The following is a 27,291-nucleotide window of genomic DNA, read 5'->3' on the forward strand; positions in this document are numbered from 1 at the left end:
GAAAGATATCACGTCATATATTTGTATGTACTTATCATCCTTTTGACTCTTAACTCACGGACAAGATTCAGGGGTGATAGTGAGCACTAAAGAAAAGGAACCACCCCTAACCCTATCCCCCCCCCCCCCCTTGATTAAAAAAAAAGGAAAAAGGATTTGGGGGGGGGGGGGGAGGCATCTAACAACATTCCCCCCTTTTGAGTAAGGAAAATTGGGAACAAATAGGAAAAATAGGGGAAATGTGGAAAAAGGGGTAAAATCGGGAGGAAAAAAGTATGAATAAAAATCGGAAAGAAACAAAATTTGGGGCAAAAAATAATTAAGAAAAAACAGGGGAAAGAATAATAAAAAAATTGGGAAACCAATTTAAATCAGTCATCTATCAGGCCTGAAGATTAGAGCAATAAAAATTAAAGAGTACAAGTTCAAACCTTACCCATATTTTCAGTTGAATTTTAGTTGAATTGTTTTTCTAATGAAATGAATATTTGATATCACTGTCATTTACATCATTCTTAGCCAACAGCAATGGTTTTCAAATGTTGTCAATCATTTGTTAACAGCTACCAACTTTATCAAAATATGTCAGTATTCCCATGGATGGCAGGTTATTCCCATGAAAATATTAATATTCTGCACAATTATAAGTATGACATTTTTAAAATCAGTATAAATAGCATCACTGGTTTACACACAACTTGTAAATGATAATTGTTTGTAATAGAAACTGCCTAGACAACATGGACGACCAAAAAACATGGAAGGATACTAAGTAAAAACATCTTGCTGTAAAAAAAAAGAAGTTATGTCTCCATCTCACCGAATAGAAACAGAAACAGGACATTGAAAATGAAACACAGAGTCATATACCAGAAAGATAATTTACTGATTTGACTGAAGTTATAAGTCAGCAAATTATTTACCAAAATTACTTGTTTCCTCTTGATTACATGAAATTCATCACATTTTGTTCTGCTTTAAACCACATCTCTGATTTTTATCAAATTCTGATGAAATAAACCCCAGTGGCTGGCACACCTCTGCCTACCTAGCTGAACTGCATTCACTCAAGCTCATGGTTTTCCCCTTCGTTTCCCCATAGATCAAACCCTCTTGGTCAGGGAACATGCGTTATGAAATCGTTTGGGGAAGACGTTTCCTTTGACGCTTCCTTACACGTTGAAAGAAGAGAGCTTCCCACTCTTATCATCATCTCAACCATTGACATACATTAAATGTCATGGTCTGCAATTGAGACAGCCCTGGGAATTCAATGGTTTATAAACGCTCAAAGAAGAAAAAAATGTACCACTATGTTTTTGATGAAATTACAAATTGATAGCTATCATTAATTTCAGAGAAGAGGAAAATGTTTTTGCAAAATGAATTATAGAATGGAATGAGAGAGAAAGATGTATCCAGCTGTATTCAATCCCATTCTACTTTTATCTATTTACATGCCAATGGATAGAAAGATAAAGACACAGATAAGTGAAGAGTTAAATATACATAGCTGTGGATAAAAAAAATAAAGAGAAATATAGAGCGGTATGTAATTGAAACGATAGAATTATCCCTAAAACCCTCCCCTCTTCAAGACCTACATTAATTACAGAAAAAGTGAGAAAGTTTTCCAAAAGTGAAAATATAACGTGATAAGAGAATCTCAAATGTCTGGAACATATTATTTTCTAATTTTCTAATTTTCAAAGAGGCCCATCAAATTCCTCCTACATATCCAGGATAAACTTGGTGACTGACCTTTGAAAAAGGGGAAATTATTGATGTGATCCAAGAGTGAGATAGATAGATAGATAGATAGACAGGGAGGGAGGGAGAGATAGAGTGAGAGAGAGAAAGAGGGGGAGAGGGAGAGGGAGAGGGAGAGGGAGAGGGAGAGGGAGAGTTAAGGAAAAAGGAAGATTGGAGGAAAATTGTAAGGAAGAGAGAGAGAGAGAGAGAGAGAGAGAGATAAGGCAAATGGAAGATTGTAAGGAACATCATTCTTGTGTCAGCTTAATGCGTTACATCTTCCAAAAGTCCTAGATATTCTAAAGATTTGCAGCGTCTAAAACTAATGGAAAATCAGAGGTAAAATGAAGGAGATCAATAAGGCATAGCAAGAACAAATGTATGGCCAAACACCTGGTAAAGAAAATAATGAACTCTAGAGTTGATTGCAAATATAAAGACTAAGGGAACAAGTAATTCACATAGAATTAGACAACTCTCACTTGCTATAACAACATCACATTTCTTAAAAAGTGGAAGCCTCATAATTTAGTATTGTAAGTTCTCAAAAATTCCCCAGTCTGTGATTCTTAATGGAAAAATTGGAATATTCTTATGAAACAGAAATAAAAGTAGATATTATATGATTGTCCTGAAAGGAACTCATATTTGTACAAACCTCGAGATTAAATTGTCCAATGTTAGACCCTTGAGGTGTTCCATACAGGTACCCATCAGAGCGGTCAGCTGGCTGGATAAACTTCAGCCAGCTTGGTAGACTAGGTTTACTGACCAGGGATGGTCGAAAGATGATTGGATCAGTAGAATCTGAGAAAAAAGACGAAAAAAAAAATATATAGACCAGTTTAGTAGTGTATTCAAATGCTTGTATTTATCTTCCACGAACCCTTAGTGGTTATCCTACTCATTCACCGGTGATTTAGGATAGAGTAGGATAGATTCCATTTTTCATTTATTATATGTTGCTATGTTAAATAAGCTCTATATAGCCTCATACAAGATTTTAAGTCATTAAGACATAAATCTGAGTCAGATGAACAAAAATCTAAACTCATGGATCATTTTTTACTATTAAAGCAATGCAAACTTGAACTATTTAAGTTTTCAATTTTCTTGAAATAAAAAGATTTTGTGTAATATTTCAAAAGTTCTTAATGTACGTGGAAACAGACAATAACAATCATTTGTAAATCAAAAATAAGTATCTACATGGAAAGAAGCATGATATTAACCTTGGTTCCATATCAGTCTATTAAACTCTCAGAATTTGACATCATACTAATTACTATTTACAAAGAAAAAAATCTTATGAGTATATAGAATATATTATCAGCATCAATACCATCTAAGCATACATTTATGCACTAAGAAGAGTCATTAGAGCAATTTTTTCTTCTTTTTCACACCCCTCCAAATGTTTATTGATCTACAGCAGACAGAAAAGAGAGAAGGAAGTATTTAGGGCAGGTGATTAAAGTTTATGATAATATTGAAGAGAATCTGCGTCTCTGTTAAATCATCATTCCTTCCTTTCTCTTTATAAAGCTGACTGTCAATGCATTAAATGATTGATTGAGGATGCTGACCACTTGAGGAAAGGAAGTGCTTTACAATTCATATGATCAGCTCCTCACAAAATATCAGTGAATTTAAAAGGACACCGCACCCTAAAGTAAAAAGAAAATTTTGATACTCAGGGATTGTGTGAAGATAGAATATGATTATTGTTTTGTCGTTGGCTAATTTTTTCAGGATCAAATGCTAACTACCTGGTTATTCTCCCCTTTTTGTTTGGTATGTTAAAATTTAAGTAAATATACAAACAAAATCATAACTACCCCCTGGTTTATGCTAAATTAACTATTTATAAACTTTCATGGGTCATCCATGCCAAGGTAATAAAGGTTTCTCTTTTTCTTGCTTATTTCAAGATTTAAATGTTTATATATTTGATAACTAAAATCAATCAATCAGTCTTAGTGCAGACTGAATGATACATGAATACTGACACTCTAACAGGTTTCATTAACTTTCTCCTTGCATGCCAAATACAAGACCTTTGGGTTACAATGGTCAGACAAAACACATTAAATGTAACTTTGGAACAAAACCAAGGTGTCAAATATAAATTTGGCAGCCTATAAATAGATAAAACCAGTAATTACATGAGTTATGACTAATAAGACACACTAATGTTTGCCAATTTTTTTATTTTCTTGACTAGCCACTGAGCTTCCCACCACACCAGCCACAATTCCCAGGGCTTAAGAAGTCATAAATCTAATGACAAATACAAGAAACTCCCTTAAAATGCTAACTTGGTAATACCTCTTATGTAAGTTCTGAACATGATATAGGAAACATTTTATTGGTTTGTGGTTCAAGCTCATTAAAAAATGAGCAATGATGTCATTAAACTGTTAATAAATATTTTACACTCCCTTGTAAGGTTGCCTTGGTGTTTTTGGATGTTTTTGATAAAGAAACTTAATAATATGTTTGATTGGTTGATTGCGAAAGCCCACATAAATTCTGACCAATTAGAATCATTATGTCACTGAAACAAATCACAGGTATTTAAATGTGTATCATTACACTGTACACCCATAAAATGTGCAACGTTACTCCAAATAGACTATTGCATCAATATTTAGAACTTTGGTCGGAAAAAGATGCATCATACCTATTCCTCATACACCACAAGACACATTTATAATGTTTATTATATCCCTCATGTATAGTTTCATGTATGTCTTTCTTGGCTCTAGCAAACTATGAGCATTCAGAGGCATAAATATTGATTTTTTCCTCAAGGTAAATCTATATCAAAATAGTAAATTTGATATAAATTTGCTCTCGGGAAAGTTACTATTTATGCCTCTTCATTAGCTCATAGTGTTTGCTAGACCCTCAAGAGGTATTGTATATTTGTATACTATATCATAGAGTTCCAAAGATGTGAAGAAATTTAGATAAATGTAAAGGTGAGCTCAGATTTTGTGATTAATCTTGATCCCTTCTGATGTGTGAGTACATGAATGTTCTCAAGGTACTAACCAAGTGTGTACTCATCAAAGTAGTCTGTCCTTAGGATAGGATGTTGAAAGTTGACTCCCGAGAGGATGGTGAGTGCCTGGATAAGATGAGGGTGAAGGACGGCCAAGAAGATACCTGTTATAGAAAAGCAGAACATAGAGAGACAGAGTTATATCATGAACAAAGACAGAGTGAGAGACAGACAGAGGGAGAGACAGAGAGACAGAGGGAGAGACAGAGAGAGAGAGAGAGAGAGAGAGAGAGAGAGACAGAGGGAGAGATAGAGACAGACAGACAGAGAGAGAGAGAGAGAGAGAGAGAGAGAGAGAGAGAGAGAGAGAGAGAGAGAGAAGTGGGGGGGGGGGGAGAGAGAGGGAGAGAGAGATAGAGAGAATGATTAAAAAAACTGCAATATACATTTCATGTTGTTAAACATTGCAAATGTTGGCATGCTTCCTAGGGAAAATGTTTATATTTCCTCTACGGGTAAATCATCATCAATCCCCTACTACACAATCCATTAATTCCTGTAAGCCCACCATCTAAAGTTGCAAAATAAAAGGTAAATGGCAACAAAAATACTTTCAAGTGAAGGTTTTCAGGTTACTCCACTCTGAAGAATAGAGCAGCAGCCCCGATATTACAATAGTCACAAAGCATGAAAGTAGAGAGCCTGGTCCAAACAATAAACATAGAGAATAGAATGAGCTAGGCTTGGGTAAATCCTATGGATAAGCCCTTGGATAGCCCAAACTTTATGAATGAGATGAACAGAGTCTGGTAAACACGATCACTTCAACGTAAACAGCTATAACAAGTAGAGGCATACACCCTAAGAGATTCATTGAGACCTGGTCCTGTTTTGTTTAGCCCTAGCCTACATGAAGATCTGTTGTGTATAACTTGCCAGGATACTACGCAGCTTTTTGAGGATTCAGAAAATCAGAAAGTGCACAAGGACATATAAATTGTGTTGAGCTGCCCCTTTATGGAATAAGAACATCTTTTTTTTGGTGCTGCACATGTGTGGAAGGAAAACAACTGTTTTTGCTGTGCTAAAATTTGTGGAATGGAAACAAATATTGTAGCTGCACTTCACTTTTGTGAAATGAAGGCAATTGTTTGCACACAAGGACTTTACTTGCTTCATGAGAACTCTGGTTGGTAAATTAGCGAATACTTTCTAGTGAAGGGCTTCACTGAGATTCAGGAATACTAAAGGGGTCAATGTGCATCAGGCAAATTTCTGTAGAATTCAACCCCTTTGAATGTGAGACTTTTGAGACGCCATGGTAAAAACAAATAACATCATTAAAAAAAACATGGCCTTGACAGCAATATTTGTGGTTTCCTTTTGATAAATTTTACCTTTAAAATGGAGTGGGCGGGTCCAGTGGCATATTTTGGTAGGGGTCACTTGGAGTTTCAATAAGATGAGATTTATTTAGGTTGTTGATAGCTAGCTTACCACATCATTATTGGTATTCAATATCTTCATTGAAGCAAAGTGCCTCTCAAATACAAGCGATTTCTAAAAGAATACATTTTAGAACTTTATCCGTAAACATTTTTTGTTACTGTACACATGTGTGGGAAGATAATACTTTACTTTGCATACCTAGGATCTTCTAACACATGGTGGCTAAGTACAATAGGATTGTGAGTGACATGACAGGTTAATGAGTTTTTTAAATCCTTGTTATATAAATAGCATAAAAATAGAGAATAATAAACTGGAATGAAGGAAATTTGGGTCTAGTGAGGTCATTTTGAAAATCACAATCAATATATATGAGTGCAAGTATTAGCATATATGTTTGAAGTAGGTACCAGTAATAGGATACTGTAAATGCTGTTATTTTTGTGGGTTCTAAAATTCACGCTTGCCGATCTTAGCGCAAAATCCGTGAAAATTAACGTACTGCAAATATTTCTACTTTTACAGTTCTTCTACTTCTACGACGATACTCAGCAGGATCCATAAGTCAGGATGTAGTGCTGAGGAATAAACTATCTAGTTCTTGTATAGTGCTGAGGAATAAACTATCTATCTAGTTCTTGGTCTAGTACTCTTGATCAAACTAATTGGAAGTAAATGTACAATTTATACTTTGTCAAAATGTCAATGACTCCAATGGAGTTTAACATGTCTTTGTGACATGTTGACTATGCTTTTAAAGAGAAGGTCGAGTTCTGGGAAGAGGTGAAAAATAATTTGTGAGCATTACTCATTCTTATTATGCAAGTGTGGAAGAACATCAGTTAAGACATGTTCCCAGAAAAGCATGGTTCTTCAAATGCCTTCATATTCTAAATATGCATGTAACATCGTAAAAATCGGGGGGGGGGGGGGGGGGGCCGGCTTTTTACGCCACGTGTTCGTGTAGTCCCATATACATCTTTCTGTGCAAGTGTTTGTAACTTTACCAAGACTTGGCCAAATTTCTTATCATTTTGATGATTCCAGAACCTTGCAATACACACAAATTCTTATATGCTAGATGATCAACCTTTTCTGGTCGGTTCCACACCGTTTCTTTCACAATGCAATCGCATGACCAGAACTCAACTTCGTCTTTAACAGCTGAAAACACGGGTCATCATCATATCAACAAAGTCTGTATGGATTCACACAAGAATAGGCCTAGCTCGATCAAGCAAAGGTGAAGCTCCACTTCCTGCAACGATCTTTGACTCTTATTTCCTGAGACCTTGAGACCCATTGTCAATGATAAATGGACTCTTTTGAGGATAATGACATTCAACCATTGGAAAAGAAAAGCAAAACATTTTGGATCAGTTTGGGACATGAGAAGCGTATGCTTGTAGAGAGTTTATTTTGATGTGAGCGAGCTAACTATGTATGACAGGTTGGATTATTGAGCAGACACGATCAGCTACAAGCTAAAAGTTGTCTGTTTCAACTGAATGTTTCTAAATTTAGCCGAGCTGGAAGGGATTTATTTTGCAGTGATGATCCAAGGTAGATTGATCATTAATGCGCTTCTATTACATCGTGGTGAGTTGAACATAAGTGATAACACTTGGTTTGATTCAATGAGCCTGCAGAGAGTTCCAGACACATTGCAGTCCTGTATGTCTGTTCTATATACACCACATAGAGCTGAAACAGAGAAGTGATCAACAGGACCGGAAAAATGGAATCCCTGATACATGCCATGCATCAGAGAGTGATAAGTGGATTGTATATCAGCCCTTCTGTTAGGATGTAAAGCAGAGAGTAAGAGAAGTCTACAAGGAAGACCTACATGGTTTCTTCAAGGACCACTTGTCAGATGAACCTGTACAAAGCAAAGGAACTGATGATACCAATTGTTGACAACCAAGCAGAACAAGCTTCATTAGGATCACCTGGATACAGTGGATATATAGAGAGCTAGGTCAGTCTTGAACCTTTCCGGATCCATGTCAACTCAATCTTTACTAGAGAAAGTCACTAGACCACTTCATCAACTGTTCTCAACTGCTATGATAGCTATTTATTGAAACTTATTAGTTGCTTACTTTAACTAGGTAGATTGTTAAAACACTGGTTTGTTGTCAGCTCCAGAACAAAATTACTATTGGTATCTAGGAGCTCTTTTTTTATTTGCTATTTGAAAAGTGAAGTTTCTTTGATTGCAATAGGTCATACTGTAGGCTTTGATATTAGTTGCAACTTATTTTAAACATCTCAAACTTATCAACTTGGAGTGACAAAAATTAACATTTTAACACTTCTGGCAATCAGCAAATACCGATAGGCCAATTATAAGCTTGTAGGTCAAAGAAATATCTTTAAAGTTTGTTGTCCACTTGATGAATGCTCAATAACATTCTTACCTATAATTTTTAGCAACTTTCAGCACTCATCGTAATGCACCAATTCTCATGTCACAATTGAATGATGTTCCATAAATAGGATGTTCCCTACCCCTTTGACAACAACACACCAAATTGGCAGCCATCGGGGTTTGGATTTGAACCCATACCTGACCTCTAGATTCCACTCACTGAAGAGCCATACTAACTAGAATAAACACCAATCTCTCTCTCTTCATCTTGTTCTGGACATGTTCTGCTATCTGTCATGTTATTACACTGGAAATGCACTTGCACAGGGACAATTCTCTGAGGTACAAACCTTTTGTTACTATGATTTTGAATCTTCCATTCTTTACAAAGCAGGATTGTAGCATTGGTAGGAACAGAGTCCATGGTAGGAATGATGGGTATGGTGTTGGTGTATTCTGTATGTACAGCTATGTTTTCAAAAAGTTTTAAACTAGGTGAGAGCATAGACATATGGAGAGAGATTAATGAAGCTGTTAAATTAAGTGGATCAAATAGACTGCATTGATATTGGTTCATCGATCTACTTCATCTCATTGCAAAAAATCAGGACACATCTTGCGGTGCCTAGTAACAGAAATCAAGGAAAGGATTGACCAATATTTCATCTTTGTGAAAATGATGATGGACTTTGCACATTGGTACTTCAATGCGTAGTATTTGGACATCACTTCAGTACTTTTTCACCGAGCAAAGGGAATATTTGGATCCTAGTGACCACCACCAAGGCAGCTTTGGAATGTTTCTTTTGTGCCGCTCTGAACAAATAGCTTAAGAAAAAGTGACCACTTACAAAAGGACTTCTGTTGCACTGGACCTCTTCTTCAATCGCTTGTACATTTTAGTTTTAGATCTTGTAATTTCCTGCTACTCTGGACAAGTTCCAGTAGTACTTTACTGAAGGAACAGAGAGTGGATTAAGAACTCAGGATGCACTTGGATTACAAGCACCTCAATGCAAATTTGGATATTTCCCACGCAAAGTTTTGCTAGCTGGGCAACTTTCAACTATTTCACTGCTTCTGAAGAGGATCAAACTTCATACACAATTACCGTTATTAAAAAGAGGTAGCACAATCATAACAAATTTATTAATATATTCACTATATATTTTAATTGATATCTAATGTTCTTGACCTATAGAGAAACTTTTTACCAATATTTATAATGATTGAATTTATTGAACTTAAAAACAAAACATTAACAGCTTGAAAAATAATTGGAAAAAAAAATCATCATTTTCTCAAAATTGTTTTGCAAAACAGTTTAAAACTGAAATATGAATTTTCTTACATGTTCAGGATAATTTCTACAGCATACATCACAGACATGGGAAATCTTTGAGGCAATTTCCTCCTAGCAACTATTTCCTAGATAAAGTTTAACCTTGCTATTTTGTCATCAAATGCAGAGCAACCTTAAGATTTACATCAGCTCAACTTCTACAAGTACGATTCAGGATTTCTCTTAGATCAGCAATTTGAACCTCACGACGTGATCCTTTGAGAAGCATCTTTTGCTTGGATTCAAAGCTAACCTTGAGTATCATTTTGCATGTGAACGCCTAAGTTGTAGCACCTTTGGATGGATATTCAAGACCTCTAGATATGGATTCATACTGCAAGATCTCAACTATGAACAAATAATCAGACTCTTTGATACTACTGTTGGAATAGTCAATAAGCTTTTAATCTCATCTATGGAGCCAATGAAAGAGGGCTTTAAATTTTGATGATTTCAAATGGTATCTTTTATCTCGTGAAATTAAATGCATCATCATGGAATCCTAAAAGAAATGACCAAATGGGAGATATTGGAAACTATATTCATCAGAATCTACTATGTAATATTATACGGAGAGTTCACTACATACCACTAGTTAGCTACCACTGGCTGCCACTGGCTACCACCTGTTAAATTCTACCACATAGTGTAAGAGAATCTACACTCATAATTGAAATCGTCATCTTCTATACACAAACACATACACACGGATCAGCATGCATACTGGTGGAATATGAAGTTCAACCAACGCTACTTGTAAATACTCCACGGGAGATTGAGCACACATGCAAGCCTATATAATTGGTATGCATGAGTAACTCCGCTAGCACCTATGAATGGCAACGATTTATGATTATGACTTCATATTAACTCCCAGCTATGACCTGGGGAGGGAGAACCAAACCCAATTTAGAACTTAAAATTCCTATCATGGGTTCTTGGCATATACATCTCTTGGCATAATTTGGTTGTCAATTTCTCAAGCAATTTAGGGAAGTCGTGAGTCATAGATATCACAACTGGTTTCTGGGTTTTTGGTAGAAAAGGGAAGAGCTCGAGAAATGAATTTACGAGTGATAATCGCTGAATCATACTCAGAATCCCAGGATCAAAACATTCTTGAAGGGAGATTAATCCCTGGGATTTAAGGATTATCAACCACGGAACTTTCAGATTATGTGATGGGACGTAGTACCTCTCTGCCATTATTATACTGGTGATATCCAGGGTGAAACATGTCTTTATTTGGACCAGTTTAATGGAGCTTTATTGGGGTCATTCTTCAGGAGAACTTGAAAGAGCAGCGTTGGATAGCTATAGGAATACCTGGAATCTACACATTTGAATTATACCAAGCAACTTAGGACCTTGACTTTCTAAGAGATAGAGAACTCACTTGTGGTCAACATTTGGTGGTGAATCTTCTCTTCACATCATAGAGGAAACAAACTTCATGGATAAACTACGATGGATATCAATAAGGATTAACAGCAATTTGAACTTTTTAGCAAACACATATTCAGGCTGGTTTAGTTGCTGAGGTGTTCGTGTGTGCAACAACATTGTATGCGACAAAGGTAGAATGTTGCATTTAGATAATACAACATATAATATAAAATAAATTACTAATTTGATTGAAGTTTGAGTACACACGCAGGAAATTTGTGATCATTTTGGGTATATATCCACGTGATAGAATAATTCCAAATGTGGAGGACTCTGGACCAAAATGACTCTGCAGGAGATGTGTATGGAACAATAGAAGATAAAGGGAAAGAGGAGAATCCCATCAATATGCCTGCAGTTGACTTTACCAAATAATGCAGTAGATAGATACCAAAGATAGAAGATAAAGATATCCACATGTTTGACGCAGTATATATGTTATATACGTAGCAGGAAGGTGTTATATTCGTGGTGCTTCTTTGAAGTATAATCATTTGAGGAAATGTAACAAAATGCTGCATAGTTAAAATTATCCAATTTCATTTTGAAAAGAAATATGACCTTGTATCAATAATTTGGCAGAATAATCTAATGAGTCAAATTCCACAGATAATACAGGATGTTTGTTTCGATCTGACAAAAATATCCATAACATAGTCATATTTTATGATTATATTTTTGGATTAAAAATGATGGCTAATTATAGAAATGAGTCATTCTAATGCATGTTTGATATTTACTTTATACAGGATTACATCAGCATTAAAGTGATTAATCATTGAGAATGAGAATTTAATTCATTTAATTCAAATGATGACTTGTCTTGAAACAGACAATTACATGAGTTTGTTTTCTTTGTCCCACCTGTTCCCAAACATTCCCTGTTAATTCATGTCTCTCGTTGATTCTCTGCTCATGACGCATCACTAATCCTGCAAATCTTAGTGTAAAGAAAATGTTCTTTGGAAGCTCTGAAATTTAATGAGTCAAAATAATCAGTCATGTCTTGTTGATAAATGAACTTGTCATGTTCCTAATTATCTCCCCCTGATACATTGCAGGGTAAAACTAATGTTTTAATTGGTTTCAGAATGTCTTTGAGAAAGCGATTGTAACCTTGCGGTGGTGATATGTGAACAAAGCTCATTTGGAAGTCATGGTCATATTCTCAAAACAGAAAGAATGAATAAGACATTTTAAGATACAAGTATGGCAGTATGAGTAATGTAAGTTAGACATAAGATTGCACAGTTGTTTCCAGAGCAATTCTTCATGGTGAGGAACAAAATAAGGTATAATCAAATAATCAAAGAGCTCAGAAATGCACTGAGAGCATAATATTGATACCCAAAGTACGGTAACTTATAAATATATTGTCAAGAAAACTTTGTTTTCCTTCACATTTGCGATTAAAAGAGTTGTTATTATAGCTAAAATGTATCTTGGAATACAGAGAATGATCTTCAAGTTTGCAGACATCTGATGTCCCAATTATCTTTTTGGTTTCATGTCTTAGAACACCTTTGGAACGCCACTTAGCGAACAGAACAGGATTCATATTCTTGCTTTTATACTTGGAACTGGAAACTTTAATATCATAGATTTGATAGAGAACTTGAATTCTTGGATCAAATGTCAAATCAGATAGCATTCTGACTCGGAAAACGTCCAAATAAAAATAATTCTGTGGTTGAATGCCAAACAAATCCTTCAAAGATGGTGTGAAATGCTATTGCAGAGAGATTTTCATCTTAAAATACTTACTTGCTCATTAATCCTGACCTACGATGATGGATTTGCATTTTTGGAATAGCAAAGCGAGGGATTAGAAAAGTTGACTACATGTACCTTGAGTGTGTTTCAATTACTATCAAAACATTGACCTGATTACATAACTGTGGATGAGCAATGAACCTGAATAGATAGACACCATGTGGTACTTTGATTGAAGCACAGGATTTGATCTATGAGAGTAGATACACAGAACAGGATATATACTAACGGTGAATCAGCCAAAATGGCCTTTCTTAAACTACGAGAAAGGTTCGAGAAAAGGTAAGTTTACACACAATTATTTATAACTTGTTTTTGATCAATAATATATCTTTTTTCCTTGGTAATCTTACTTGCAGTCTTGGACAGTGGGCACACTAAAATATTATTCCTGGCTTTAAAAATAGAGTTATATGGATTTCCCCCTCTCTTTCTCTCATCTTCCTACTTATTTCACTGTGTTTCTACATATTTGGATGGCCCTACTCTCTGTGCCTGCAGTTACTATTCAATTTTTGTACATTGTTATAATATTTGTATAATTTATAATCGTAAAAAATATTTGTGTCACACACATGTTATTAACACTGCTTTGAAAAAGTATATACCAAAGAATGCAATGCCTTATCCTTTTCTCTTTTAACAAAGAAGTTTTATTTAATTAAGAATTATTGTGCAGAAATATGGAGTATAATACCTACAATAGATCTGTATGAGTGGTTTTCTGTTTACTTGTGTAGGTATGCATTCATTTGTAAAACCACAATACAACTCAACCTCCTTTTTTTCAAAAGGAAACAATGTGTACTTGATCCCATGTATAGTACACATATTCAGCTGATAAACACAATAGAAGTGATATATCTACATGTATATAATCCTACCTTTGTATAATGTGGTTAAGATACCTTATAACTAATAGAACAAAAACTTTATTAGATCTGCAGCATTGTAATTTTGATATCATACAGAGTATAAAGGGAAATACACGCTCTAGTTGCTTTATAAACTGAATATTTTGTCTAGTAAATCAAATTGTAGCCCTTTTGTCCAACTGGTGTTTACATTTTGTTAAAAATGTGTTCCTAACTGCATAACTCTTTGGAGGCATTAAATTGAATTTAAAGCCTTTATTAACAGATGGTAATGACTATGAAGAACTTCATTAAATTAAGACAAAGCGTTTAATTTCTTAATCCTCACACATGATGAGTCAGGTGAATGTCATAATGTACGATACATACCAGGGGGTGTTTCACAAAGATCCTAAGTTGAACTTATCTCTATATATAAGTTGGACTTGACATATATTGATTTGTTTTAATTTCTTTGATTCTTATCAATTTTAATTCTTTTCTAAGCCCTGAAATAAAGATATACTTCAATCTAGTTTTTCTAAGATCATACCCCTTTAAGTTACGTAATAGTATCATTTTATAAATTGACCAAAGTGCAATGGAAATTATGTGATCTGTTGAGTTTCCTCACCTAGTTTGATAATCTGCTGTAATTTTTATTTCTGTATCAAACACTTTTTCTATTATAACCAGCATAAATATGATTTGAAGGAATCATTACATTTACATAAAATAAAAGCATGAACAATGCCTTCACTTGCTTCACATATTTTACACATATCATCAGGTGCAAGATTCCACTTCAAAAGATTCTTTCTCACTGGTAGAATGTTATACGAAATCTTAAAGTGAAATTCTTTCAGCTTATTATCATTAATGTTAATTAGATTTCTTTTAAAACAATTTGGCCAGTTGATTTCTTTATCTAAAAACTTTTCCCTAAGTAGACGACATGTAGCAACCCCATCATCTTACCATAGCATGTCATAGTATAGTATTAATGACTGCTTTGAGAGAAATAGTTGTTTTATTACGCTCAAGGGAAGGTTAGAATTGTGCTATTCCCCGAGGCTTGCCGAGGGGAATAGCCCAATTGTAACCTTCCCGAGAGCGTATGAAAACAACTATTTCTCGAATATTAAAGCAGTCATTAATACTTTTATATGCCGAAAAAAAATAGACTAAAAAATAAAAAATAAAAAATACTTTTTTTTTTGGTCGAAGATGAGATTCGAACTCTTGCGTACAAAAGGTGTTGTATCTTCAGGCAGCGCCTCAGACCTCTCGGCCATCGCGCGCTATCAAAATGCTTGGCAATTTTGTACGATATATACATTAAAATGGATTGAAACCGGCTTCGCGTGTGATGAATGCTTCGCAAAAGCTCCATATACGGACTCTTCTTTTACTTTTGCAATGCGTATTGGCACGAACTTAGATCAAGATCTATCGGCAGATGTTGTTTTTTTGTTTTTGAGAGTTAATTTTCGTCTTCATGTCAACAATGCAAGATAAAATTGTCGGTAAGATCGATCGAGATTCAATTGTATTGAAATTGCCGACCAATTTTTCGCACACGTATGGTATCCTCCATCGCTCAAACCATTTTTTAACATGTAAACCTATGGGGTAACCATGGAGACTGACCTATTTTTTTAATAACCATGGTTATTAAAAATATTGAAATGTTTTATGCATGGTTACCGGGAATTTTACAGGAACAGTTGAAGTTTATGAATGCAATTCGACCAATCAGATGGCTGGATTTCTTAAGTGAGGTATATAATATTGTTTACCTGTTAACTCATAGTTTTCTACTTCTATTTTAGAACTCTTTGAATTTGTAAATTGGTTCTTTTCAATGGAGACTTATTTCATTTGGTAAACAACTGCTTTGAAATCGCTGTTTATAGTTTTTCAAGGTCAAACAATACATTGCTTTTCACCTGCTTTAATTCATACCTAATTTGAGCACTACTTCTAAAGGTACCGTTTCTAAAAATGTCGTTTACATACACAATGCCACTTTGAAACCAGTTCATAAAGAACACCAATTTCTTTCAGAAAATAACGTTTTGATTAAACCATAATATTTCTATATTCCCCTTTAATTTAAACCATGTTAGTAAGATTTCACGATAAAAAATTGGCAATTTTGATACACAATAATAATTCTTTCATCAAAATCACAGGTTTATACTAGATAGAGCCCACCTATCTGGTCAAACCAGAAATTAGCCATTCTTTTCCACAGTGTGTCTGAATCATCAGTAATTCGATAACCAACCAATCTGAAACTCTAACTCTACTTCTTATATACCAGCACCTTTGCATTCTATTTTTTATTGCTTTTCGAGCTGCTCTTTAAGTTGGACTTAACAATTATGGAAAGCTGTTAGCATCTTTGAAAATATTTGTATAAGTGATTTTAAACGGCATAAAATATTGATTCAAATCATTCATATTTACTATTATCAAGGAGATTTCTTGTTCTTGATGTAGAATTTTTATGAAAAGTCTAAAATACTTGAATTTCTATTTTTGAATATATTTAATTTTAATGCTACAAATGGCTCTCCACAATTTTTAAGTCCAACTTAGAGTTAAGTTCTACACTTAGGATCTTTGTGAAACACCCCCTGGTTAATACAGAAAAGAAAGTCAGAGATAGAATGTTGACCAAGTGTTCTCTGATTCATTGACTGCCCTTCAGAAAGGAACCTTGGGTCATTGGGAGCACTTTCTCCACATCTAAGGTAGAAATAAAGAATCATCCCAAACCTATATATACAACCAGGGGGTGTTTCACAAAGATCCTAAGTCAAACTTAACTCTAAGTTGGACTTGAAAATTATGCAGAGCCAGTTGTAGCCTTAAAATAAATATATTCAAAAGCAAAAATTTAAGTATTTTAGACTCTTCATAAGTTCCACATCAAGGACACGAAATCTCCTTGATAATAGAAAATAAGAATGATTTGAATCAACATTTTTTGCCTTTTAAAATATCTTTTTACAAAATATTTTCATAGATGCAAACGGCTTTCCATAGTTTTTAAGTCCAACTTTGAGATAAGTTCAACTTAGGATCTTTGTGAAACACCCCCTAGAGATTAAACAACCCATCTCCTAAATGAGAGGAGACCGGTGAACAAAGAAGACTTGTGACATCACTATACCGTCAACACTTTGAGAAATGGATTGTGGGTGATTCATTGATAGGTGTAATCAGGGACCAATCTCATCCAATTATCAGCAGAGCTTTAACAATCGTGACTGAGTTCTGAGATCAATTTCAGCCCAATTTGATGTTCAATGAAGAAGATCTACACCATAGACAACAATGAGCCTATATGAAGGGGGTAGTCATCAAGTTGAATTAGTCGTCAGTATTGCATTTTCCAATTCCTTTGTTCAAAAACATACTGGCAGTCAACAACCTTTCCATCCCAGGCCCTGAAACAAGATTTTATCAAAAATTGGCTCTCTCAACCCATGTCGTTCGTGATGGGTAAGATTGGGGCACACACACACACATATATATACAGTAAAGGCTGGAACCTGGCATGCATGATAACACTAGTTTTGTAAACTTTCAGTCATACTTTTGTCAATATTTCGTATTCAAGGTATAGTATAGTGGTTCATTCATTCACTTGACTCTCAATCCAAGTGTTGTGGATTTAGAAATCCCAGTCTGGCACTATTGTCCTTTAACAAGATTTTAATACACATTTGCTAATCTCTACTGAGGATTAAACAGGTAAATCATATGGTAGAGTGCTACATATTTAGCCACTCAGCTATAGATAGGGATATATTTTTGGAGTGCCAGCAGCATCACTGTGGATATTAGCGGTATGTCAAAAGCCACCATTATTATTATTATTATTATTATTATTACATTTAACCGGTGTGTACGAGGGAAGCAGGACACAATCAGAGCAACATTGTGTATGTATGGGAGGGGATGTTTAGTAGAAATCACATTAAGAAATCTCTTGACTTAATTGTGTCTTAGATCTAAATATCAGAGTTTGAAAAAGTGATTACTTCATAACTCCAAATGTAGCATGAGTCATAGCAGACAATATGTCTGTCTCGCTCGACTGTGAATCTCAGTCATTAGGGAAATGATGATCTACGTAATAGCAATGACTTAATAAACTAGAGATAACGCCCGCCGTCATGACATCCGTTTATCAACCGGGTTGATGACATTTCGCATCATCTCAAGTCATCTCAACGTCATCAAATCTATCATTTCTTAAAACAGTACTGACGTAGCTGCTTTCATTAAAAAGAATAAAGTTAAACTTTTTTTAAAGACATACTCTCCTCTTTTTCTTTTTGCATTGCATCAGAGTTTGCATATGTTAGACTTCATGAAATTACCAAGGAATTAAGTTCAGATGTTGAGTGTACAAAGTCTTGGATCAGCTATAATAAAATTCAGTGTCCCATTGAAAATTGGTTGCAAGAGACTGGAAGTTTTCAAATTTGGAATTATGATGATGGCTTTTCCTAACAGGCAGTTCTATTGAAGTTGGTAGAGGGTACGTGCATTATAAAAGCCTCCTAAAAGTGAAGTCCATGCACTATAAGCAGATACATGTAGTTGTAGATAAAGTACCATCTCAAAATGATAGAATCAGTCACCAATATCCATTCCAGTTCTGTAAGATATGAAAGGGCCTTTGAATAAACCGAGTCATCGTAAGCCCCATTCTGACTAGAAAAATGTACTGTATAGTTAAACAGATATTTTAGAGCAATATAATTAGTAATTAATCTCTCCTCATCTATACTGTAAAAACCAAAAAACAGAGAAAGCTGGAGGTTTGTGCATCATTTCCAACAAAATCTTAATACTGGTCTATCAATCATATGAAAATCATATAAAAAGAAAACCATACATCTGGGCAGGGATAATTGTGAGTGCACACCGATGTGATTGACCAGGTACAATATTGTATACTCAATGAATGCTCATGATACTCACAATGCAAGTAAAAGATGAACTATCAACAATTACGTTGTACTTTTCTTTAGGAGATTCCTGGATGTGATATTCTCATATACTCCTCCATCGCTATAAGACAATTTTTATGCAATAGTCTATAATCAACTAAATTATTCCTACCCTTACTAAGTTTTCTAATTTTTAAAATTGGTCCCCATTTGTGTTTCTTGAGAATGCAACATATTAAAGCTTACATCTAAAAGTATTCAACAAAGGCCCTTATTCAACCAACCTACCTTTATTTTTTTATGACTTACAAAACACAAAAAACATCAAATTTACAAGTGGTATGAAACTATGAATAATTTAGTTGTTCTAACTACATGTATATATTTTCTGTAGTGTGAATGACCCTTATGATTGCCTGTCATATCATTCATCTCATCTTTCCTAAGAATCTCACGCCATGAGGAAGAGTAGGTCTTTAAGATGTGGCTTTGACCAATTACCGAAGTACATGCCTCAGACTGTGATCTTTCATACCGCTGAACTTCAAGAGATGGGTGTGCTATAAAACCACTGATTTCCTTCATCAATTAAGGGCTTTACAAGGTCCATGCTCACAGCATACCCTCACACGCATGCATAGAGTAGCTGTTCATCCCTGTAAGCTGCACAGTTGCGTTATCTTATATCTTTTATAAATTACTGCTTTAATGTGTTATATTAAGAAGCTATTACGGTAAGAAGTATCAAGTAATGGATAATGGGATTTAATGCACCAACAAAAAAGAAAAAGAAAAAAGACTTAGAGAGTGATCTGGCTGTGGAATGTATTATCCTTTAACAAAAGATGGGAAACTGTCCCTAATAGTAAGCTTTAACTTGGAGAAAGAATACTATAAACAAGCAATCAATTGATCAATTCAACTAGTGAGAGTTTGATAAATTGATACAAAGAATCAATTTATGAAAATTTGTATCTGCAGAAGGTCTAGATTACATAGGGGAATTCACACTGGAAAATTGACCAGCTCACTATTTTACTCTTTAAATTTTTTTTTATAATTGTTGACGCTAAATCTTTTAATAATTTCATTTTTAGAACAGGATATATTACCCATTATATTTATCAAACACAGGCTCAATGATATCTAAGTTTCAAAAGAATGTTCATATAGTTTATTCATCCGCTTGAACTCTCAATAACCTATTTCTTTCATTATTTGATAACTTTCATTTTTTACACAATTTCACATCAAGATTAAGTATCTCTTTAAGTGATACTCTACAGCATGACTTTCAAGTACTACCCTAAAAATACTATTTAATGACTTTGCATATTCTCTGTTGTGAGAGTCTGCAAACAAGTGCATAGCAAAAATGAATATTATCTATGTGCAACACAAAACTAAGGAGATCAGTTGATTTTAAATCCTTTTAATTGGACATAATCTTGAATTTGAATTTCAGATGGATCTCTTGACCCACCCCGCCTCTCTCTCTCTCTCCTCTCTCTCTCTCCAGCAATCTAAGGCCCTAGATTTGTTGGACCATGTCCAAGAAGTTTCTAGCTGAGCCTGAGAGGAAGAGAAACACTGGGGAGTTAAGCATTCTAGCCTGATTCAGGATATTACTGCCACGTGTTTGTTGGGAAGAGATTGCTCGGTGCTTCTACTCGCGTCATAGCACCCAAATGCCCCCTCCCCTCCCCTCCCCTTCTTAACAGAATAACTCCTTTTATCATGTGTAGGAATAAAAGTTTAAGGAATATGACAGGAATTGTATTCAATTACAGAAGATGAAGATAACAGAATTCCCCTCACCTAACCTATCACAATAAGTAATTCAAACTTTCCTTGTAAACTTCAGTCAAACAAGATATCATGAGCTCTTATGCCAAGATACTAATAATTTTGTAGATGTCCTCAGTGTTCTATCCCCAAAATTATCAACAAAAAAAATCTGTTTTTCTTTCTTTCAGTTCCAACTTCTACATCCTGCATGCATGTTGCAATCAGTTTCCAACCCCTAACCATCCAATACCCCTGTCACCAACTGAGCCCCTCTTCATATATTGGCATTTCCATCCTCTTACCAAAACATAATCCCTTTCTACGTTTCTTAATGACTTGTACGCATGTAACTGAATTCTCCTAACCTTTTTATAACCTTTCCACCTTGTTTCCTTTTGTAATTTCACTCATCATGCTTGACTGTGAGGTGAAGTTTATTTTGTTCTTCTATATCCCCTCCAAATTACAAACCTTCTCTTAATCACTTCATTATTACTTTGTGTCAAACCCTTATTTGGGTTGTGCATTCCTAGTCTATCCACTGCCCACAGTGATATATTTTCAACTCTCATCTATTTCACGGTAGACTAGTCATTTCCCTCCTTAACAAATATTCATTTCTCCTTCTTCCTCCGTCCTTCCATATACGTCTCTTCTCCCCCATTCCTTGTATCCCTCTATCAACTCATGACCCATTATATCACCCCCATGGTACCATGACACGCCCCCTCCCTACCCCACCACACAATCATCATGACTACAGCAATGCGCAGGATCAACTGCCCAATCATTCACGTGCCGTCGCCTCTTCAATAAGATATCATTTCTCTGGTATAGGGGGCACCTGTAGATCATGAGCTACGAGTCTGCAGCTTCACTAAGTCAATGCCCTATTGAGATCAGCTACGTCTGAAGGAGTATCTAGTACAAACTGATCTTGATTGTGTCAATATTGTCTGAGATATTTTCATCCTTTATCCAATAAATCTTGTTTTGTAAAATAGAAAAGGTAATACCGTAGGAAACATTCTCTGCTTGCAACACCCCATGTTACCATCCATCACATTTTTACATTTTTAGATTTTTTTCACCAAATGCGTGATATCAGCAGGAACTCATGAAATGTTGCAGACTCAGATTACTAAGAGCTTACTTGGCAGGAACAAACCTTGGCCTCATTGACAGTTAAACGTACAATGCACTTTCCTCCCTCAACTTGGCAACTCGTGACTTCACTACAGTAGATGACATTCTTGACTTTTTACAAGCTTATCCGCACGTCTCTGCTTCTTCTCTGACCGCAGTACAAGTTCACCAATCACGGCCACTTCCAGGCAGGTATCAACTTTCAAGGTGTCACATTCTTCAAAAGTTTATCGCCCCTCATCTTCAGGGGAACTTGAGAGAGAGAGAGAGCTAGGACGTTTTTTCTTTCAAGGATGAAATGTATTTTAGTTCTTTTGACCGGGAGGTAACTCAAGAGTCTTCATTCTCTGACCTTCTTAAAGATTTGAACTACAAAGACATACTTCTTCTACTCCTGTTAATGCCTTCTTCACTTCACTAATTGCTTGTTCAAGTGCCTAAGTCTGCATTACATTTACTTTCTCATGTGCTGTTAATATGAGCTGAAGGCACAAACATTTGGGTTGCCATGTCTGAAATAGTTTGACATGAAACGGAGAAGCCACTGAGCATATCATACAACTTTTGAAAGTGAATATTTTTTTCACAGGAATATCAGTTGTTATCAGAAGCACACAGTTTCTATTTTCTATTCCATTTGATACTCTCTCTGTTGATCATCAGGATACTTGTATTCTACCAAAAGAACTATTTCAGTATCGAGGCTTCATGATATTAACTTCATTTCTCCTCTGTAAAGTTCCTCCATACTTTCTAACTCAACACAGCTGCTTGTCTCAAGTCGATTCATCATCAAAAGTGGACAGTTTCTCCTCTAATTTGCAACAAGTTTTGACATCTTCATCTTGCTCATCTTCTATATGAGACTTGATGTTCAGCCAACGTTCATTGCATCAAAACCAGAAGTTTGTCACCTTTAATCAAGCAAAAGACCTCAAATCTACTCACTCTAGCACGCAAATTGTGACTTTTTCCCCTCAACAGTCTTTCAAGATTTTCAAACTCTGTGCTGCCTGAGCATCCCCATCCAATTTAATCACACGGTTGAAATTTGAGCGACTCTACAAGTAATTTCAAGTTGGGGATTGAAACTAGGTCATTTGTTCTGGATATTTGGAAGTCATTTATTAAGAATTGAACTCTGCAGTTCTTGACATCTGTATATATCCTTCACTGTTGTTTCATAATTTCAAATATCTAAGAACATTTGAAAGACATTTGAAAGGACAAATCTTACCAGTACAACCTGAAATGGACTATATGTAGTAGTTAGAGAGGAATGCTTCTTATATCTTGTAAAAATTTCATCTTGGTGCTCTGAAATTGTTATTTTGTCAACTGGAAAGCTTGCAATGCACAGGAGATTACCAAATTTGGTTTATTGAATCAACCTTACCATGACTGTAGCGTGGAAGTTTTTATGACTTTCATGCCAAAGAAGGAAATTAGACAAATTTTTTGGAGGACCTCTCACACCAGAGTCAAAACTATTTTTCAAGCAGAAATCTATGACTAGACAGCTACTAATTCCTGTACGGGAGTTTCAGAGACTGACTCCTTTACTAGACTTGGAAGCGTTGCTGCATCTTCGCAATGAAGGCAGAGACAGATATTTAACATCGTTAACAAGAAGCGATCTGTGCTTGGTCCGTTAGAGGAAATCGGGGCATAAGCTGAGGAGCTGAAGTGACGTGAGAGTGGTGTTACTAGGATTCAAGACCTTGGTTGATATTAGAGGTGTTAAGTGAGAAGAATACTACTGAACACATAGTATCACCTCTATTCTAACTCAATTTGTAAATAGCCGGAACGAATTTAGAGGAACGATACATTGTTGGACCTTTGAAACTAATCAATTCAACTGTTTTATCTTGTTATCTATCAATTACTCCAAGGAAAAATCATAATTCTTGAATATTATTACATAATTAATAGCCAAGTAACAAAAGCATTCATTGAAGCAAGTTTTAAATATTGATAAGAAATTACATACACCAAGTGATAGGAATTGGTCAAAGCTAGGCCGAAATACAAGCAACTGCACATTTATTGGACATCAACCAAAAAAAAGCCAAAGAACACATTATCTCCAACAAATCTAGAGCTCAAGTTCTTCGTACAGTTGTGTCTCCTTGATTGGACTTCGTTCAGCAGGTTTCATATGATGGTGCAGTTTTCTTAGAGGAAACACCTGAGAAATTTGGAAGGAGTCTGCTATCAGTTTTCACTCTGTGAAGTTCATCGTTTGCTACTTGTATCAGTCTAGTCCTTTTGCATTGGAGAAGTTAACGGTTTGATAATCAGTCTGGATTTCTGATGAAGATACAGAGTGGATAATCATTTTTGCCAGTCATATTTAACTCATTGTATTTTAGTTATACAGTTACCTGTGTTTCAAGTCGCGACACACTGGCAAGTGGCAGTTAATACGGCATATTGAATCATTCTCATAGTTTGACACAATTATCTTTACAACCATCGTTGGAGTCTGATTAATTGAGAGAACAAATGAAACTTAAAAGAGAATAACAAGTTGACTTTCTTCAACCCAAGAAATCTCTGTACTCCACAAAGATTAGAATGACCGCAAAAGATTCCATCTAAGAAAATTCTACTTGTGGGAGTAAAGACAAATGCATTTGATCATTAGAGATTGTTCTACAACATTCTAAACTGACTTCAGCAGTATAAACTTTGAATTCAAAGGATTGCTTTTCTGAGCGGTTAACTAAAAACCTAAAATGTTTTGCGCCGCAGTTCCAGACCACGCCACTGCTAGAAGCAGGGCTAATGCAGTCAAGGATGGACTTATTAAGAGAGTGGGACTTTACAAAAAAAGGTAGGTGTCATAGGAACATTGGTCTTGATGATGACGATGATCAGTGTGAATTAAACCATTCAAAAAATTGAATAAATGTCAGCATTGAAATTATTCAAAAATATGTTTTATCCAAATTTATTAATTTTTCTTCAAAAGGAAAAGGATTATTTCTTTTAAAAAAACTTTGAAGAATATCATCAATGATACTTGAATGATAATCAATTACCAAAGAAACCCCTACACAATATTTTTTACTTCTTTAACAACAAAAAACTTTATGTTGAAAAAGGGCTAAATCAAAAGTAGCATTTGACATCAAGTCATATAACATTTTGGATATTCTTATATACCGTAATGTAGCAACATTTTATATATCAAGTGAGCAAAGAGAAACAATGTGAATACGCGGTAGGTCTATTATTAATGTAAAGTATCTTATTCATATATACTTTGGATAACCCTAAATATTATACTAATAATACAAAAAATACACCTTTCACAAATTATATTCACCTCATCACCTGGCTTTAGTGACTTAGAACTGAATTTATAGTTGCCTTAACCACACAGCATTTTTATATGTTTAATGTGTATGGATTTGAAAGGTCAGACAACCAAATATTTCACCTTTTGACTCACTATTATTGGCTGACAGTTGACTTTGATAGGGGACCCTGGGATTTTGAACAACTGCTAATTATATATATCTCTGCTTTACCACAACCATGATTATATATCCTTTATGAAATTGCAAACTTCCTTGCATCACTTAAACTTTTTAGAACTATTACTGAATGGTGCTGAATATCTTTTACCTCAAAGGATATACATGCAAACGTTTCTTCTCTTACCGTTATTATTGACTTAATGTGATAAATTCAAATTTCAAATGTGGTATTATCATTATCAGTGTTGGCTCTCCAAGGTTATAAATCACATGACTGACAACAAATTTGCATGACATTAGATAAAAGAATGATTAAATAATTAAGATAAAATTGGACAAACGATTAAAAAAAGTTAAACAAGATCATCAAACACATCAATCTCAAATGGACAAATAATAGATGTGGTCATATCAGTAAGGCCTGTATCCACTTACATGCTGTATCTACTGAAACATTTTCAAAATGCCCCTTTCCTCCATTTGTCAATAGAAATGACATGATTAAGGAAATGGATAGAGAAAAAAGATAATATGCCTGGAAGAAGAGTTTCTCAAGGATAATTGAGTTTGACAGGTTTATTTCTGACTATGCTGCTTCTGTACTTCGGTTTCCCTTTCGACCCGTACAGATTGCAACAGACGTGGTTTTCTTTTTCTTATCCCATGTTCATCTCAATACCTTTTGAAAAAATGTGTATGGATGCATTTATTGAAGAGAAATAAATTGATAGCATGGAGGATGATAATGATTGAAAAAAAAAGAGGTTTTAGTGCTTCTTGAAGAATAGTTATATTGGTTAATCATTTGATCCCATCCCCTACCCTTAAGCCTCTCCTGAAATAAAACTACTTTGGTTCACAGTTGAGAGTCAGGATATGAGAAAGAGTAACAAACATGAAGCACATAATCTAATCATGACTTTCATAGGTGGGGGAAGGAAGGAAGCAAAGAGAGGCCCAGGTTATTGGTACAAAAGTTCTTTTGATGGATATCTATGTGAGGTGACAGAGAATTGTCAGCTTAACCAGAGTCTTACCTGAACAAGAGATGGCAGCATTTCATATTATCTGAATAGGCCAAGTAACTCACTTCAGTGAGTCATGTAGTACATCCATACTGATACTGTGATTTTCCCATTTTTGTCATTTCTATGGCAGGGGACAAATACCAATATGAAACTTGACTTCCATTACAGTGCTATTGACTCATTTTCTTTTCTTCATTTGAAAGGAAGTACAAATAAATGTCTTTTGAAAGCTATTTAAAAAAAGTCAACGTAATATAGTTTGCAAATTGCAAAAAGTCATTCAAATAAAATTTGTAAAACCCTTATTCTCTTCTCTCCTCCTCCCTCTTTTTATATTCTGCTGATGTACAAAAAAAATCCACTTCTGATTGATTAAAAAAAACATACCATTGCAGAATCATCTTATAATGCACAGCATCATAGCATATCACATATAGAAGCAATGAAAATAACTATCAATAAATGTCACATTTCAGCGATCTTACCGACAGTCCCGCTGCTAAATTTTGAAAATGCACATCTCTTAAGTGTGTCTGTAAGGCAACATAGTACCAAAACCTGGGCTGTATTTAAAGAAATTTTCAGTTTTAGATAAAATATTTTTTGTGAGTCGCAAGTGTCCCATCGCAAGTGTCCCATCGCAAGTTGCGGTCACCGATAGCTCTGTATGTATAACAGAGTAATTTTCTTAAATCGCGTTGCAAACTCGCAACAATCCTCGTATCTATGTAACAGTTGTCGAGTGAAGTTCATGCAATACATACTAGCTGCAAGTAAGATCACGAATAGAACGTGCTTGTGTAGTTTTTGATGTTTATCATGCAATGATCTGACAGACACATATAGCCCCAATGCAATTCAGCTGCAACAT

At 35.0% G+C, this 27,291-nt stretch overlaps 1 protein-coding gene across 2 annotated transcripts in view; it reads right to left on the minus strand.

Moving 5' to 3' along the window:
* Window positions 1-27,291, minus strand: part of LOC115917904 (epsilon-sarcoglycan-like) — a 72,999-nt gene that overhangs the window by 42,437 nt on the left and 3,271 nt on the right. For both annotated transcript variants that reach the window (XM_030974248.1, XM_030974249.1), the window contains exons 2-3: window positions 4,810-4,923; window positions 2,411-2,559 (exon numbers count right to left, since the gene is read on the minus strand). In XM_030974248.1, coding sequence (XP_030830108.1) covers window positions 2,411-2,559; window positions 4,810-4,923 — 263 coding nt within the window. The remainder of the gene's footprint in view (window positions 1-2,410; window positions 2,560-4,809; window positions 4,924-27,291) is intronic.

Source organism: Strongylocentrotus purpuratus, unplaced genomic scaffold, assembly GCF_000002235.5.
Source record: "Strongylocentrotus purpuratus isolate Spur 01 unplaced genomic scaffold, Spur_5.0 spur5_scaffold_7, whole genome shotgun sequence".
NCBI classification, from domain to species: Eukaryota; Metazoa; Echinodermata; class Echinoidea; order Camarodonta; family Strongylocentrotidae; genus Strongylocentrotus; species Strongylocentrotus purpuratus.